This window comes from Drosophila montana, unplaced genomic scaffold (assembly GCF_035044405.1).
Source record: "Drosophila montana isolate Dmon_TW-CO22-7 unplaced genomic scaffold, ASM3504440v1 contig_3699_1, whole genome shotgun sequence".
Taxonomy (NCBI): domain Eukaryota; kingdom Metazoa; phylum Arthropoda; class Insecta; order Diptera; family Drosophilidae; genus Drosophila; species Drosophila montana.
This window is the reverse complement of record NW_026998585.1, coordinates 1-17,523: the sequence shown is the minus strand read 5'-3', so window position 1 is coordinate 17,523 and position 17,523 is coordinate 1. Positions and strand designations below refer to the sequence as shown.

The 17,523-nt window shown below is 41.0% G+C and overlaps 1 protein-coding gene and 1 long non-coding RNA gene across 2 annotated transcripts; one reads left to right on the top strand and one right to left on the bottom strand.

Annotated features, from left to right (window-relative positions):
* The first annotated feature begins 3,227 nt into the window (after nucleotides 1-3,227).
* LOC135435779 (broad-complex core protein isoforms 1/2/3/4/5-like) lies at nucleotides 3,228-8,341 on the top strand. The gene is made up of 4 exons (XM_064692998.1): nucleotides 3,228-4,105; nucleotides 7,551-7,896; nucleotides 8,024-8,188; nucleotides 8,294-8,341. Exons 2-4 carry the CDS (start codon nucleotides 7,747-7,749, stop codon nucleotides 8,339-8,341), a joined length of 363 nt encoding a protein of 120 aa, XP_064549068.1. The 5' UTR covers nucleotides 3,228-4,105; nucleotides 7,551-7,746.
* A 3,247-nt stretch (nucleotides 8,342-11,588) lies between these two features.
* On the bottom strand, nucleotides 11,589-12,874 carry LOC135435776 (uncharacterized). The gene is made up of 2 exons (XR_010437434.1): nucleotides 12,459-12,874; nucleotides 11,589-12,370 (listed from the first exon to the last, which is right to left on the bottom strand). It is a non-coding gene; the product is annotated as an uncharacterized LOC135435776 (long non-coding RNA).
* Nucleotides 12,875-17,523: the final 4,649 nt, after the last annotated feature.

Here is a 17,523-nt window from a genome sequence, read left to right as displayed (position 1 = left end):
TATCTGTTACAAAAATTTAGATAAATGAATAATTGCTCTCGTTATCTTACGTTTTGCGTATGTTCTCACTTCCGTTAGATCAACATCTATATATGCATACATACATATGTACATATATACGCGGTTACATCCCATAAGGGTTTGGGTTTCACAAGCACCAACACAGCATCAAAAGCTTCGAATCGTTAAGCTAAAGATCAAATAGCAAAACCAACAACAACAGTGTAAAGCAGATCGCATCACATGTTAGCGAAAAAGCTTTGTAAGTAGGCGTATATCTTTGTTGTTGTTGTTGTTAGCACATTCCATGGCTAGTTAAAAAAGGGCGAGGGCGTGCCAGTTGCTCGAAAGCCAACACCTGTCAGCAGCTTAGAACTTTTGCATATTAAGGTTTCGCAATGTCGCTATAAAAAAAAAATAAAATAAACAGTTCTAGGGCAGGTTTTCACGAGCGCTGCGAGACTGCATGAATATGGCACACTATATACTATATACGACTATGTATATGTATATGTACATACACATACGCACAATAGATAAATCCTATCATGTGAGCACAAATATTTCATGGCTGCAATTTTATGCATTTATGACATTAAATTCTTATGTACTCATACAAACACAAACGCATGCACAAAAGCTTCCTGGCACACTCTCTTCGCCCAGCACCGGGTGGGGGGAGTGCGAGTAGGTGAGCGAGCGAGTGAGTGAGAGTGCGCATGGAAAGCCTAAACAAGAATAATGCAATGCACACATGCCATACAACACGCGCACCAATACATTAACGCATGCTGCCCACTCGCATACACACTCAGGCACTCACACTTCAAATTGCAAGTGCATATCGCATGTTTAGCATGTGTGCGAGCAGGCAATTTCATAGAAAAGCGTTTCAATGACGTCAATTGCTGCCCAATAAAGTGTCTACTTTTTGTTGTTGTTGTTGTTAACTTTTTCTCTTTTCTATTTCAGTTTAGGTTGTGAGCATGTGAGAGTGTGTCATTATTGCACATCATGTTAGAGTGCGCTGCATTAATTTTCAAGTACGTGTATGTAGGAATATCCATTAATAGGCCGGATTTGTTCTCGTTTTGGGACTGCTGGCGCCAGCTAGCGGCCAGAGTTTGCTGCATTAATGTTCAAGTACGTGTGTATGAATGTATGTATGTATGTTTTTATGTCTATATATCCGTCAACCAGCCGCAACTGTGCTCGATTTAGAACCGATGGCGCCACCTAGCGGTCGAGCTTGTCAAAAAGGGTGGCCGCTGCCGCAGTCACTGCTGCTGCTGACGCTGACCTTAATATGCATTAATTGTTTCAAGCAGCTGTAAACTAGGGGAAGCTTTTCTGTGCTGCGCTGTGTGTGTGTGTGTGTGCTTGTTCTAATGCACTCGCATATTTCATGCTCTCTTGTTGGGTCATGCTCACGCGCATTAAATATGCACAGCTTTCGTTTCATGGAGCACAATACTTCGTGCTTTAATTTTGATCCCAAACACACACTCGCACATGCATACGCATGGCTAAAGCTGCGCTGCTGGCGACGAAGCTCGCTGCCAGGGCAGTTGTTGCTTTGGCGTGGGGGATCTTTTGTTTTGTTTTGTTTTGTTTACGATTCTCTTAATGTGGGCGTTGGGGGCGAATGTTTAGCTGTAGTTATAAGTGTGTATGTGTGTGCATAAATGTGTGTGTACTACATAAATGCATAGGTGCATAATGCAAGCGAGGTCGGCCCTCGCCTCTGTCTCCAGTTCCGCTCGTCGCGAGCCTGCGCATGCGAGTTTCTATTTCGATCGATTTTTCCAACAACATGTGAAAAGCTTGAACAATGTCAATTAATGTTAACTAATAGTTGAAATTAATCTACTGCGACGATCAATGTAACAATTATGCAAGTCAATCAGTTGTTGTTGTTGTTGTTTAGAGCTAGAGCGAGTAGTGAGAATATGCAATTATTTTAATGTATTCAGCCTTGATGCTCATGAATGTCAATTAGCTTAATGCATATGAGAGAGCGAGTACCCATACTCCAAATTGCGCTCACGTGGGCAACGCTTTTACCCGCTCTCTGTGTGTCTGTCCCACTCGCTCGCCTACTTGCTCACCCTCTCTCTCTCTTTGTCTCCTTCTGCAAATGAGTCGCTTTGTATGCGCCAACAGCCCATCCATCGAAAGCTTCAAATAGCGTTAGGTGAGCGCGTTTTTATGGTCTCGCCACCCACTTCCGCACCCACAAGTCATGCTTACACATGCACACATGCGTATACATGCACACACACACACACACACACACACCCACACATATGCAAGTCACTTTCGCATTCAGCAACAGAAAATTGCAACTCATTTGAATTGTTTCGCCTTCATTATGCAAATGTCGACTTTTGGCCACGAATATTTATTTGCTTATTATAAATACATAAAGATAATTCAAGTCTTGCTGCGATTGCCAGGCCCAGACTTTCTATGACAGCATTTTGGCATGACTTCATAGGGAGCATAATTTGACCTTAAGCCAACTCATGCAAATCAAGCTACAAAAGTCAAGTTAACTTGCCAATAAATTATAAAATGATGGGAAGTGCACAAATATTTGAGTCTCTTTCTAATGAAATTTCGTTATTTATCACTCCACAAATTTAAATTTGAATAAAAGCCGCCACCTTATCGATATACAATTCAAAACTTATTGTTCGTTTTATAGCAGTTAGCTTTTGTGCTGAAGCTAATTTTTCGTCGCACATCTGGCAATGCTGTTTGACAGTGTGTACACAGCACATATCTATTAAAATCTCAAAACATTTGTGCTTAAATTACTTTAAATACAGATAAAAATAAACGTAATACATTGTAGTTGTTTTGCCATATAGCTGCAATGTAAAGAAATTCTCAAAAATAACGCTTTGATGTTTTACTCTCAAGTTCAAATTGTGCGCGCACATTTCATTCCAGCTGTTTCGTGTGCAACGCAACAGCACAAAAGTAAATCGGCAATAACAATGCGAACAAGCGAGACAGGTAGACTCTCGCAACCCGAAACGTTGCCAGCTGCTGGCATTGATAGCGCGACATGAAATATATTTAAAATTTAAGCAGTAATTATAATATATTAAATTGATATATGCAGGTTATTGTTATTTTTGTTAGGTTTTGCTTGTTATAGCTAAACAAGAATCACATTTTGCTGGGTTTCTCTGGCATCGTAAACATAGCTCAACAGTCTGGCAAGGCCAATTGAATACGAAAATGGCGAACACGAGCAAACCTCCGATGAACGACGAGTGGAAAAAATAATTATTATTTTAAATTCCGTTTTGCCAGCGAAATTCCAACGCGAGTCAGCTAATGAAAAAAAAGTGCGCAAAACAAAAAGCAATACAATTTTAAAGTATGAAACGACCAAAGTGCAATTGGTTGTGCATTGATGGCCAGCTAAATAGAATAAATTAACTATTTGCAAATTACGAAAAAGCAGCTGAAAAACCAATTGAGTCGAATGTGTGGCTACAATCGTGTGCGTACGTGAGTGTGTGTGAGTGAGCGGGCAAGAACATCGTAAAGCAGAAAGGTAGCGGGACGGACAGCAGCAAATAAACGAAAGGAAATAAAAATAAAACGAAAAATTAACAGTGCAAAAAAATAAAGAAAAGTAAAGAGAAGTACGAAATAAAACTTGGCGGTAAACTCTGCACGCGTTCATGTATGCGTGTGTCTCTCTCCAGAAGCTGTGTGCGTGCGTGTTTGTCAGTTTCTGTGTGTGTGTGTGTGTGCCTAAAATGTGCATAAAAATAACCGATAAACTGCGCAACAAAAACAACAACTAACGCACCGCTTACTGTAATCGTGGTCTCTATGCGTGCAGTACGTAATACAGGAACACGTAACGTTAACGTAAGCAGCAAAGCAGCAAAGGCGGCAAAAGAAAAACCTGACTATTCTACAATTAGGCGACATATTGCGTGCGCGCCATGTGTGCAACCAATTATGCAAAAAAGCAACAAATTGAACGACTGTGGCAACGACAGCGCTGATGTACACTTGCAGCAACAAATTGCAAAGCGCTAAATTTAAATATAAATAGCAACAACAACAACACAAAAAGGTAAACCAACAATAACGCAACAAACTAAAAATAATAATAGCAACGGTACAACAAAAAGACAAATTTAACACACGTTTCAATTGATTTCAATTGCGACAATATTAAGCATTACATTTATTTACATGTCGCGGAAGTGGGTGGGGGGGGAGGATACCGTGCAAATTTCCATGCCACCTGCACTTCGGCCTCTCATACGCTCGCATTCACACTCTCCCTCTCCCTGTCTCTCTCTCTCTCTAGTTTACTTCAAAAAATTTTGCCCCCTCGTTGCTGTGCGACAAGAACAATAATAATCAAAACAAAAATGTTTAAAATCCATTTTCTTTGCTTCTTCACCCACCGCATCAGCGCTGTTTTAGTCTGTCATTTGTCTTGTGCTTCTTCTTTATCTACTTCATACACACACTCACACACCAATACTTATGCAAGCGTCAACGTGCAAAACAGCTGTCTCGCTTGCTCATGCATAGCCAAAGCGCAATGAAGCGGCTGCCAAGTCTAAAACTCACAGTGGGATAAAATCAGTTATGTTATTGTTAAAACCTAAAATGTTACCTAATTAGATCGATTAACATAACAAATATTTACAATTAGGAAATATTTAACTTATTTCCGAAGAATGGAGGCAATTGAAATTATTGACTTTTAATAATAATGTGGCTGCATAATTAATTTGATTTCCAATGGCGTGTACCACTGTGCAGCGCGCACACACAGCCATGTACATTAATATTTGAATAGGGAATTAAAAGCATAGATAAAACAAATAAGAAGCATACAGACAATAGGAACTTAAGAAGCTTTTAGTTTAATGCAACATACTTAATGTTAGATAATATTAAATACCTAATTGAAGCATGTGTAGGGCATATCAGGCACAAACACAAATCACACTGGTCACAAAAATTCAAGAGCAAACGAAACGAAAAAAAATCCATTTGGCAAACAAACAAGCAAAGGAAAACGACGAAGCAAGCAGAGGCTCCAAAAGGCGGCAACTTGACTTCTCCCGCGAGTGTCTGTGTGTGCGTGTGTGTGTGTTGTGTGTGTCCGTGTGAGACGAACACAACGAGCAACAGGGGACCAACAAACAATAGCGAAAAGAATATTAAAAAAACGTGGATTGGTCGCGTAAATGGAGAAGAAGCAGAAACGGCATCAAAACAACAAACAGGCCGCATTAAATGCACAACTGATTATAAGCTCTCTCTGCTTCTGACTCTCTCTCTCTCTCTCCCTCTCTGTCTGTTGTGCTCTCTCCCCCCACTAAATCCAACACGTTTTGTGGAGTGTGCAAGTGGGTGGCATCACTTTCAGTGTGTGCATTTGCTTCGCACTGTTTTTTTTTCTTCTTTCTTTTCTTTTTGGGTTTTCGGCATTCCATTTTGGTGCGCGCTTTATTGTTTTGATTTCGTTATTTTTTTTTATATATGTGCTTCTTCTTTGCGCTGCTTGGTAAACTGCATTCAGTTTCTTTGGATGAACAGCACAACAACAAAAACAAAGACGCTCATGATATCAAATTTGAAGGCGCGTACGCTGGCCGTATTTTGCTCAAGCAAACTTCTTCTGTTCAATTATGCAAAAAGCATTTAAGTTTCAAATTGAATTTATTTATAGCTAAATGCGTTTGCTTTTTGTATTTGCTTGTGCTTGCTGTCGTGAACAGCGTACTATCCTCGATGGGCTTAAAATGTAGCATTCGCTGCGGTCGTTAAAGCTGCAAGTCAATGTTGGTTTTGTATGTTGTTCTCGTTGTTGTTGTTGTTGTTGTTGTTGTGTCTGTGCCTATGTCTGGAGCCGCTGCACATCCCCCTCCCCCTTCAGCAACGAGTTGCACGTCGCCTAAATTCTATTAACTGCATTGGTTACCGCAGCTTCGGTCCTTACAGCCAGCAGCAGCAGCAGCAGCATCCTTTTCAGCATTCCTATTTCTCTTTTTTATTTTTTATTTATTTTTTTTGACAATACCAATGGCCCAGCTAGCAACAACATGACGTTGTACGTGCCATTGAAATCCGTAAAAAGAACTACGAAAAATAAAAAAAATAAATGTAAAGAGTGTAAACTTCAGCTCGAACTGAAACTGGTTTCGGTTTTCTTTCTTTGGCCTGGGCAGAAGGCAGAAGGCAGCATTTTACATTTTCATGCACAAAACTAAAAACTTTTCTGAATTGAAGCCACGGTCAGAGCCCAACAACACGCCGCAACACGACAATGGGCCACATGCAAAAAGTTTTATTGCAAAAATCGACTAATGCGAGGTGTTGCCAAGGGTTAAGCATGAAATTGGATGGGATCAAGGTATCCTCTCTCTGTGTATGTGTGTGTGTGTGTGTGTGTGTGCAGATGAAGATGTAGATTGAATGCAAAAATACCCTTTGATTTAATTTGAATTGACAATGGTCCAACTGGAATTTAAAGTTTCGAATGCCCCCTTGTAGATTGTAAGCAATAATACCCTGTAATTTAATCTGAGTTGAGAAGGATTGCAGGGTTTATCATACCTCTTGTTGATTAATAGCAAAAAAAAACCTTAAAAAATATTAATAATATTTTTAATGATCCTCTGGTCGATCTGGAATGTAAAGTTCCAAATACCCTCTTGTAGATTGTAAGCAATAATATCCTGTGATTTAACTTGAATTTACCAAAGGTTGAAATGTAGGGTATAGAATATCTATTGTAGATTAAAAGCAAAAAAAACCTTTAAAAAAATATTAAATATATTTTTAATGATCCTCTAATATGGAATATATAAATATGTTCATATATAAAAATAGAATCTTTAGGAAAAAACGAAAAAAATACATATATAATTTCACTAGTTACAATCTTCGATAATACCAAATATCGTTCTCAAGCTTGCGCACACATTTTCTTTGAGTTTTTCAACACTGTTTTTATAATGTTTGCTGCGCCTACCTTCAGTTTCTTACAAGCACATCTAACTGTTATTTACAGGGTATGCACAAGTCGCGCTCAGGTCACACCCAGAGACTACCTGTTTTTATTTTTGGGAGACAGGCATAGTTTGCGCTCCTCTGTGCTCTCCACTTGTAATGCGCCGCACAATGGACTCCTTTTACATCTCTTGCCCCAGCAGGCGGCCGGGCCTGGCAAGGCGGCCGTTTGCATCCGAGACTCTGCCTCAAAAAGCTGGCTCAGTCGCAACTGGCGTTGCGTTTGGTATAGAAGCAGAAAAGACTGCTGCAACGGGCTGCAACGGGCTGCTACAGTTGTTAGTTGTTATTGTTGCTGCGCTTATCGATCAATTTGCTGTCTGAATAATTAATAAATGCGTATTTATTATGGGCGCTGGGAAAGCGAAAACCGTATGCAATAACTGGAATGTGGTGCGTGCGCAGGCGCAAATATATATTTTGTTATGTTAAGCTACAAATTAACTTTCAATTTTCAACTAATCGCATTTGCATCTTTGCAGCGCTGCCAGCAGCAGGACGACAACGCCGACGTCGTCGTCGTAGCACTGAGCTTTTGGCGCTGTGCGCAGCGAAAGTGAACGCGTAAAAGAGCGAGTGCAAGAGAGAGTGAGATAGAGAGAGATAGAGAGAGGGGCAACAATAATATAATAGAATAACTGCAACTGCAAGGCACAGCGAAAGACTCTTACATACAAAATGGCTGCCGTGCGGGGACATCAGTACTTTAGTCTACGCTGGAATAACTATCAGAACACGATGACGTCAGTGTTTCAGCAGCTGCGCGAGGATCTCTCCTTTGTCGATGTGACCTTGTCCTGTGAGCATGGCTCGCTCAAGGCACACAAGGTGGGTAACTTGTCGATACACGTATATCGATATCTGCAGCTATCGATAGACAAATTTAACGAATGCATTTGTACTAAATGTTTGTTTTTCAATAATTTAATTTGTTTACTCTTTTTTTTGGCAACAGGTTGTTTTATCCGCCTGCTCCACGTATTTTCAAAAGCTACTGCTCGAGAATCCATGCAAGCATCCAACGATTATATTACCCGCCGACATCATATTCACAGATCTGAAAACAATTATCGATTTTGTTTATCGCGGCGAAATCGACGTCACCGAATCGGACCTACAGGTAAGTGCGACTGTCCGACTATGCCTTGAATAACTAAGTAAATAATTGGCCCAAGTTTTTACCAAAAGGTTGCAATTACGCATTTTTAATGCACAACCTTCGTAGTCCGTTTGTGGACTCAAAATAATGAAGAGGTCCTACAGAAACAACTGAACATGAGGGGCTCGTTAATGTCCTCAGTTTGAAACGTATTTTGTCTATAATTGAAAATCAATATTAAACTTGGTTTAGCAACTAATTACGAACGCTGCTTGACCATGAAATACCCTGTAACGAGCTTAACAAATAATATTTGATATGTAGTAAAAGCTTCCTGAAGCGGATATTCACGTGCTTTTCCTGCTCGGAGGGAAGATCGCTTAATAGAGAGCACTTTTTGGGATAAAATAGGGAAATAGGGATCAAAAATGAGTTGTTATAGGAAAAAATGATATTATTGTTAATTTATTTATTTCTTACAAATTGTGGGGAACATATGCCACATACCTCTTTGATTTAAAGAGTTTGTAGGTTTTACTATTTTTGCATATGGATATTTACATACATATATGCACTATAAAGTAGAGATTATCTATGTGTAGGCTCTTACAAAAATTTTTACGTATGTTTATTTATTTTAAGGCTTCATAACATACATATTATTAAATATATAAATATTTATTATTATGTAAATATATGTTATTCGATCCTTTTATATAGTATTCAGTACAATTCAAATTTTGGGGATTAATTCTTTGTTTATATATAAAAGCATCTATATATACATATATATTTAATGTCAATGTTTTTCAATTTATCGCCTTATATAAACATTTTTATTAGGATAGTGAATTATTTGTCTCGGCAAATGTTATTGCATCATAGATAAATATTTATCTTGGGCTGGTTTACTATTTCTCCGAATGTACAAATACACTTGTTATAAATAGAAAATAGATAGATAGATAAATATATTGGTCTTGGGTATTGTTTCTTACGATATGCGCATTGCATTTAACGTTTAGTGGGTTAAAATTTCTTTCAGTGCATTTGTAACAATCGCGTACATATAAGAAATTTAACTATGTATATTTCTCCGTGCATTTCTTGCAACAGGTTATTTTTATCGGTTGACTATTTCTCTCAGTGCATTCATAGTTATCGCTTTGTTTGTAGTTTTTTTTATATTTATATTTGTTGTGGTTGCTTGGCCAAGTGAAAAGTCTGTGGAAAGTGCAACCGCAAGTGCTCCGCACCTTTGGCCACTGTTGCTGCTGCGGCGGCCTTTTTTTATTATCTTTATCAATTCTTGTCTATTCATATCTCAATAGATGTCTATTTATACATACATGCACACACATATGTACATATGTATGTAAACGGTAACTATTTATGTAAGCCATTTACACAGACATTCCGCACCTTTGGCTGCCTGGTCGGACAATTTCATTGACAACAAAAACAACAACAGCAGCAGCATGTATGAATGTGTATGTGTGCGTGTTTATCTTTTTTAAATTGATCGCCAGCAACAAACATACAAGCATGTACACGCACACGCTCTCTCACACACATACACACACACACACACACACACACACACACACACACACACACACACACACTGACATGCATATACACCCACAATTATTGCCAGGGTCGTTATCTATGCAGGTTTGTCAGCTCTCCTGTTGCGCCTGCCGCTCTCGTTCTGTTACTCTCTCCCACTCTCTCTGTCTCTGTCTCTCTCCCCCCCACTCCAGTTGCTGCCTTCATTGATGTTGCGCTGTTTTGCATTTGACGAACGCCATTGTAATTGTCATTTGTGCGCTTCATTAACCGTTGATTGCTGTAGTTGTTCTCGTTATTATTGTTGTTGTTGCTGTTGTTGTTGTTGGTTGCTTTTGATAAAGAATGTGAGCAGCTTTTAATTAATATTGATTATTTATGCAGCTCTTTACTTCAAGCATTGCAAAAACAGTTATTGCTTTAATGTTATCAACGCAGCCACGTTTTAATAACTGCGATTTTGGGCAGGTTTTGTGCACGAAATTAATATAAACTGTCATCTGTAAAATCTTTTTAAATAACTTTAAATATTCGGCAGCTATAAGACATTTTTTAACGAAGTTTATTTAACGAATTATCCACTTAACGCATTAACTTATTTGAGCAGCAACCCAGTTTTGTTTAGCCAAGTCACCAACCGTTCGCTTACACTGGTGGCTGGCATTAATGTGCTCTTTGCGCTCCTGCCATACTCAGCATATTAGCGCTCACTCAATGCACACGCGAAGCCGGCTTGAGTCGTTGGCCAGCAACAGAGGAACAAAAAAAAAAACACTCAAACTCAAGCTGACGCAACGCTCAAACGTCTGCCCACCCTCATACACAGTCGGCAGAGCGCGCGCTGGCTTCAGACGGCGGGCAGCCGTCGACGACGACGACGACGACGGCGACGGCGACAACTTCCCATTCATGCTGCAAGTTTTGCTTTTGCTTTTTGTTTTTGTCACAAACGTGCGCTACATTTTTATTTTCGCTGCAAAACTTTGCCGGCCATCTGTGTGAGGGCGACCCCCCAACCCACCCGCCTCTGGGAGCAAGCGGGGAAAAGGTGGCAACTACACACAGCTACACAGCTTGTGTTTGTTTGTATCTCTTTCGTCGTCATCGTCGTCGCCGTTGTTTCTGCACATGTTCTTGGAGTTTCGTGCTGGCTCCTGCTCTCGTCTCGGCTTGCCACCACTTTTATGTATAAAACTTTTTTCGCCCATTTTTATTTTCTGTCTCGTTGCTGCTGCTGCTTTTGCTGTTGTTGTAGTTGTAGTTGCCCTTGTACTTTTGAATGTTTTTGCCGTTGTGCGTTGCGACGTCGTCGTCGCCGTCGACCGCAACTTCAATGGCGTCGCTTAGTATGTGGAGCTTTGCGGACGTCAACGTTGACGTCGCTTCGTCTTGCCCAGCGCCTGGTGCGTTCGTCGTATTTTGGCGCTGCTTCTCTTGTTGTTATTGTTGCTGTTTTTGTGATTTTGCATGGTGGCCCCCTTTTTTTTGGCGCGTCTGCATCGCCTTGAAAAATGTTGTATGGCTGCTGACTGCGACTGGACCTCAAACTGGACTTTGGCTGAGTGTGTGTGTATGTGTGTGTGTGCGTGCTATTGCTTGCTCTTTCGAACGCGGCGATGGCAGTGTTGCCACTTGGTTTAGTTATTTTTTGTTGTACATCGGTGCTTTTTTTCGCCTTAAGCTTAGATTCGATTTTTGCTAAGCGTTAATTATGCTGGGCTCTGCGTGGAATGCTTTAGCTAATGTGGTCAAGCTCGCTTGCTCGCTCTATGTATCTCTCACTCGCTCAAGCACATACCCGCGTAGATGATTAACAGCGAGACGTACACGCACGCAGCATAAAGCCGTTACATATATTTAAACACACACACACACACACTACATGTGCTTGAGCATATGAGCATGCATATGTATTTGTGTATGTATGTGTGTCACACATGCCTACATGTGCACATGTATGTCTGCGACAACGACGCCATGTGCTTGGCTATATTTATTGTGTTTTTTTTTGCATGCCAACACTTGAGGGTCTTCCCATCGCCAGCACCCTACCCTACCGTACCCTGCCCCTTGTTGGCCCCATTGCATTGTTTCCCCCTTGCCATCAACGTCACCTTTATCTTCGGCCAACTATGTGAGCAGCTGAAACTGACACACACGGGCGCAGCAGAGCAGCAGCGGCAGACGTCGACGGTCGCGACGTTGGACATCAGCAGCAGCAAAAGCAGCGGCAGCGGTGGCAGCAGCAGCAACCCAGTTAATAGGGGGGTGGTGTTGGAGACATAGCGGGCACACCCAACAGCCAGCATGCTGCTACCTTCGCCCACTCCCCCTTTGAATGCGCCCAGCAACCACTTGGCTTGCATTTTTTCCGATTTTTTCTTTCATTCTTTCTTGCAAACAATTTTTATTTTCTGTGCAGAATTCGTTTCGTTTCGTTTTTTTTCTTTTTCTTTGCTCTGCTGGCTCTCTGAGTATTTTTTTTTGCCCCGCAGCACGTCGCCAAAGTGTCTCAGTGTATGTGTGCCCGTCGGTGTATGTATGTGTGTGAGCGCGCCCCGCTTCTGTGAGTGAGAGCGCGCTTTGGCTTGCCACTTTGAACTTATTGAAGGAAACAGCAGCACAGGACAACCGCTGCTGAGCGAAAAGGAGGCAAAATAAAAGAAAAAATTCGAAATTGAGTGAGGCGCAAAGAAAAAATGCTTCACACATACACACTTACGTGCGGTGTGTGTGTATGTGTGTGAGTGTCCGCCAACAATGGCCCAGCTGCTCCACACACAAACACACACACACACATCTGCGGGCTTGTGTGTGTAAGAGCTTGGACTCATAGTACACTTTCATTCTCAGTCCTCGCTGGTCCAAGTAGCTTCCCCTCTTGCGCTACCTTCGCTGCTTCCATGGACGTCGCTGCGTCTGTCCAGTTCCGTCATGCATTTTTTTCTCGTATTTTTCGTCCTGTTTCTTGTCTTCAGATTCGCCTGCTGGTCAGGCTCCCATTGTTGTTGTTGCTGCCGGAGAGCACAATTTTTTCTTTGCGGCCCATTGTTTTTGTTGCACAGTGGTGCAAGGTTTGTCAACCTGGAGTTGAATTTTTTACCAAGGACTTTTGGTAAATTTTATACAATAAAAATATATGTATATAACGAACATGAAAAATGCTTCGACAATTATAATATATTTTTCTGTTAATGGGGTTTTTACTTTGTTTTTCAAAATGGTTGCGACTCCTTGTATGTAGCTAGTTTATATACATATGTATGTATGTAGCTTATCGTCAAAGAAAGTCACACCTGGAGCCATATTGTTCAATTTTGCTATCTCCCACCAGTTTCTAAGCACATGTCCACACCCACTGGAACATCCATGTTGCTTGTTCTCGCTTGTAGCCAAACTAGCAACAAGAGGAGTAAAAAAAAAATGTCCATCAATTGCTGCAATTGCATTTTTTCTTTTGTCGCTCAAATGTTCCATTGTTTTTACTGGTCCCGCTAGCAGCGACGAAATCTGCTGATTCTTACCCGCACCAACCCGCCAACCGAAAGCCCCCGCCACGGAGTGACACCCAACACAAATCATGGCCATGCGAATTCATCTCCAGTTAATGGGCGTACATCGTCGCATTTGGTGGCCTGGTCAGTGTTGGTCATTTTCTAAGGGTGTTATATACTTGGCCCCGCCGCTCGCCACCCACTCAGCCGTGGTGGGGGTCCTCTTATGTATGCGCTGCTCGTTCAGCGTCACTGTCTCACTCACTCGCTCACACACACACACACACATACAAACATACACACACTTGTAAGTTTGCCGCAAGTTTGTTAAGAAATGTGAGTGTTGGGGCTGGGTGGCGCCTATGCCTCACGCTGCTCATCAATAATGCAAATTGTTGTTGTCTGCAAGAGTTTCGTGTACGTTTTGCGCTAGCATGGACCACGGTGCGCGTGCTGTGCCGCAATTTTTTCAAGCTTTCTTGCTGAGCACTTTGTTGTTGTTGTTGTTGCCGGCGCTGCTGCTCTCAGTGTTTCTTCTCATTTTTTCGCTGCTTCGATTTTTTTTTGTAGTGCTTGCTGCTTATGTTGTTGTTGTTGTATGCTTGAGTACGTTTGTGTCGGTGTGTCTGTGTGTGAGTTTGTGTGAGTTGCGGCTTGCTTACGTTTTTCTTTTTTTTTTTTTTTCTTCTCTTTTTATATGTGCAGAGAGCGGCTACGCTCTGCAATTTTTTCCGATTGCGACCGATTTTTTTCGCTGCCGCTGCTACTTTGAGTGTATATGTGTGTGTGTGTGTGCTTGTGTATGTGGGTGTGTGTATGCTTTTGCTCCTTGCGCCTGGCTGTTTGCTAATCGTTGTCGTCGCAGTCAACGTAGACTTCGTCGTCTTTTGGCATCATCTTTTATTTGTAATTCGGTTCATCATCATCGTTCATCGTTCTGTCGCATATGTATGTAACTGTATATGTGTACGCCGTATCAGTGTGTGTGTGTGTGTATGTCTGCTCGCTCACACGCTGCCGCTGCTGCCGCCGCCGCTGCTGCCGTTGCCTTTTCTTGTGTTTTTTTTTCTTTCTTTCTTTGCGCCGCAGCGGCAGCGACGACGGTCAATGCTGCCAACTTTGCCGTTGCCAGCCATCAGACAACATTTGTACTCGGTGGGTCTTGCTTCGATCGGACACTCGGTCGCCGCCACGTTGCTGTAATTATCGCGTATTTACTCCGCCCGTCTGCCCCCGGCGTCTGCTCGTCGCCGTCATTCCCAATTGGACGAATATCGCCAATTGAGCCGCTGCGACTCCCCCCGCTTCGTAGTCAGTCCCTTTTAATTACCCGAAACGCGGCTGTCAGTCGTGCAAATTCTGCCAGTTCTGCGACCAAATCAAATTAAAACAGGCCGAAAAATCAAAAGTGCTTAAAAATAAAACTCGGTCCCCAGTTCGTGCACCGTTAGTGTGTCGCCGCCTGCGCCTCATATGCAGGCTCTTAGCTGCTTATTTTTACATGAATTCAAGTTCGCGCGCGTATGCACATATAAATATTTACACACACACACACTCAAAAACATACACACGCACACATTTACAAGTGCAAAATCAGCGCAGACAGGCCGCTGTCTGGCTTCCCCCAATAAGAACAAACAAGCAGTAGCAGCATCAGTCCAATAAGAACAAAACAGCAGGCAAAAAGAAATGCCGCGAAACGTATAAAAATTCAAGCTGGGCAAAACTTACACGACTTGGGTTAACGTTTTTTTCGGCATACGTAGTAAACGTAAAGAGGCATTCCCTCACACGCGCACACATACACATACACACACATACAAACATACGGCCTGGATGCATACATCAAACACATGTCGCTGCCGCAACATTCCTTTTCGTATGACGTTGACGTTGCGCCGCTGTCGCTGCTGTGGCTGCTGCTGTCGCTGCGCTTTGCAAGTTTTTGACGTGTGCTTGTGTGTGTGCGTGTGTGTGTGAGTGTGACAAGTGCCGCCGCCTGCTGACTGCGCGCTTTACTTTTATGATTATTTTTTATATGTATATTTCGTATTTATTTTATGTGCATTTGCCTTTTGCCGCGTTATTCGCGTGTGTTTTGACTTTGCGCGCGGCTCTCCAGCTCTCCAGCCTCGCGCTTACGGTTTATTGAACTAGGCGTGCTCTATTTTGTTTTTTTGTATTTACCAGATGCTGCCGCAGCTTTTGTGCATTGTCTCTTTTTTGTTATACAATTAATATTTTGCCTTTTCAGCATTTCTCATTAATACAATTTCAATTCTCTTGCGCAGCATAACAAGCCACAAAAAAACAAATTACAAAAAAAAAAAAACAAACATAAAAATCCTATGCAAATGCGTCACGTGTTGATAAACATTTTCCCAAATTAAAATTCCCAAACATCAATAATAATACATTACGCTTCCATCTCACTCACATTCTATCGCTCTTACACACGCTCTTTAATACACTCACAACTAATCGCAACGATTGCGTCCTTTTTGCTCTTTCTCTTTTGATCAAATCATTCGTGCGTGTGTTGTTCTTACAATTACATATATTATTGTTTATTATTTATAAAAAAAAAATATATAAATATAATAAATATATAAAGAAGCAGCAAAGTTTTTGGTGTGCAAATATTTTCTCTTTTGTTTGGGTCTCACACAATCCTCACACATACAACAACAAAAGTTAATATATATTGTATGCAATTGATTCCGTCACGTCGTCTACTACAATTTGTCCAACCTACTCTACAACAACAAATGCAATCGTTACTACAAAACTGCGATATTAACTAAAAGAGAAAACAACAAAAATTGCGATCTTAAAAGGCTTGTGCCACAAGGATTTTCAATTGTATTGCATAAGGTATGTGCTTTAAATCTAACTAGAATTTCCCATGATAATGTCCCATCAAAATCGAATTCATTTTAATTGAAGGGAAATTTGATTTAGAGTTTTAAGTTTTTTGTTGGGAATTTATGATTAAGCGGGGTCATTTATATGTATTCCCATAAAAAATGTTGCCTATCGGCAGGCGCTTTTCAAGTTCAAGTTTTTACTTTTTGACTTTGTTCTTTACTTTTTCCATTTAGCCCTACGCACCTTTCCAAGGGCTTGGTTCGCTTAGTAATGTTCCATCAAATAATGCCATTAATTAGGCACACACACACACACACACACACAGGCAGACACACGCACACCACACCCTTAATAACCTGCACTCTCTGCCTCTCTTGCACGCACAGGCCGCACGACCCAATCTCTTAGCTGCGCTCGCTCGCAATTAGCGGCCATCAGAAACAAAACTGAGACATAATAACGGGCAAAAAGTAAAAAAAAAAAAAAAATATAAAAGCTTAAAAAACGTGAAAGCCAATGAAACTGAGCGATTTTTTTTCCTTCGGTTTCTCCCTTCATATTTTTTTTTTTTGCTGGCACACCCAAAAGTTACATAGTCGTTGCCTGTATTTGTATTTGTTTTACTGTTGTTGTTGTTGTTGTTGCTGTAGTTTTTCTTAAGGTTTTTCCAATAGCCACCAATTGAGTACGCCTGGTCGCTTTCTGAACTTTTCGGGCACATAATGTGAAAGTTATGACCACTAAACCACTATCATATTGGCAAAAATCACACAATGAAAGGCTCTTAGCATGGCAAATGTCTCCGTGTTTGTTTCAAAACTTTCGCAGCATGTCAAATAATAAAACAAAATGTCATTAGGAAGTTTTTCCGCCAAGAAAACTGTTTCAGCTCAAACTTAAAGAGCAAGGATCAGGCAGCAAAGAACCATTGTTTATTTGGAAAATCATGAATATGTTGAAAATTTGATTTAAAATCATGTGATAATCATTTATTCCTAATTTACATATTCTAAATTGCAAAAAAAAAAGCCTTTCCCTTTTCAATAAAAACAAAAAAATGATAATTAACAATCGAAAAATATAAACGATAAATTTGCGATATTTTATCGTTATATCGTTAGCATTTTGTTCATCTCTAAACTGAAATTCGATCATATATATTTTATTCTCAGAAGAATACAATCACTAACCATACAATGCATAGACTTGTCAAATGTTAAAATAATCGGATACCGATAAATCGTCAACGACTGAGCCCCATGGGTGACCGCGACCATTTTAGTGTGCCCAGACAAAGTAAGACTGCTGAGAGTGGCAGCCGAACGCCGGCCTCGACAGCCGAACGTTCAGTATGAAGCCGCATCCCGCTCAGCGCACAACGTTGCTGCGGCTGATGCTGTTTTGTAATATATGTATCTTTTCAGC

What these genes read in the sequence shown, in the direction of transcription:
- LOC135435779 (XM_064692998.1), top strand. Translation starts at nt 7,747, where the DNA reads ATGGCTGCCGTGCGGGGACATCAGTACTTTAGTCTACGCTGGAATAAC. An exon ending in GCTCGCTCAAGGCACACAAG is followed by an intron (nt 7,897 to 8,023) that starts GTGGGTAACTTG and finishes TTTTGGCAACAG; the next exon opens with GTTGTTTTATCCGCCTGCTC. An exon ending in TCACCGAATCGGACCTACAG is followed by an intron (nt 8,189 to 8,293) that starts GTAAGTGCGACT and finishes CAACCTTCGTAG; the next exon opens with TCCGTTTGTGGACTCAAAAT.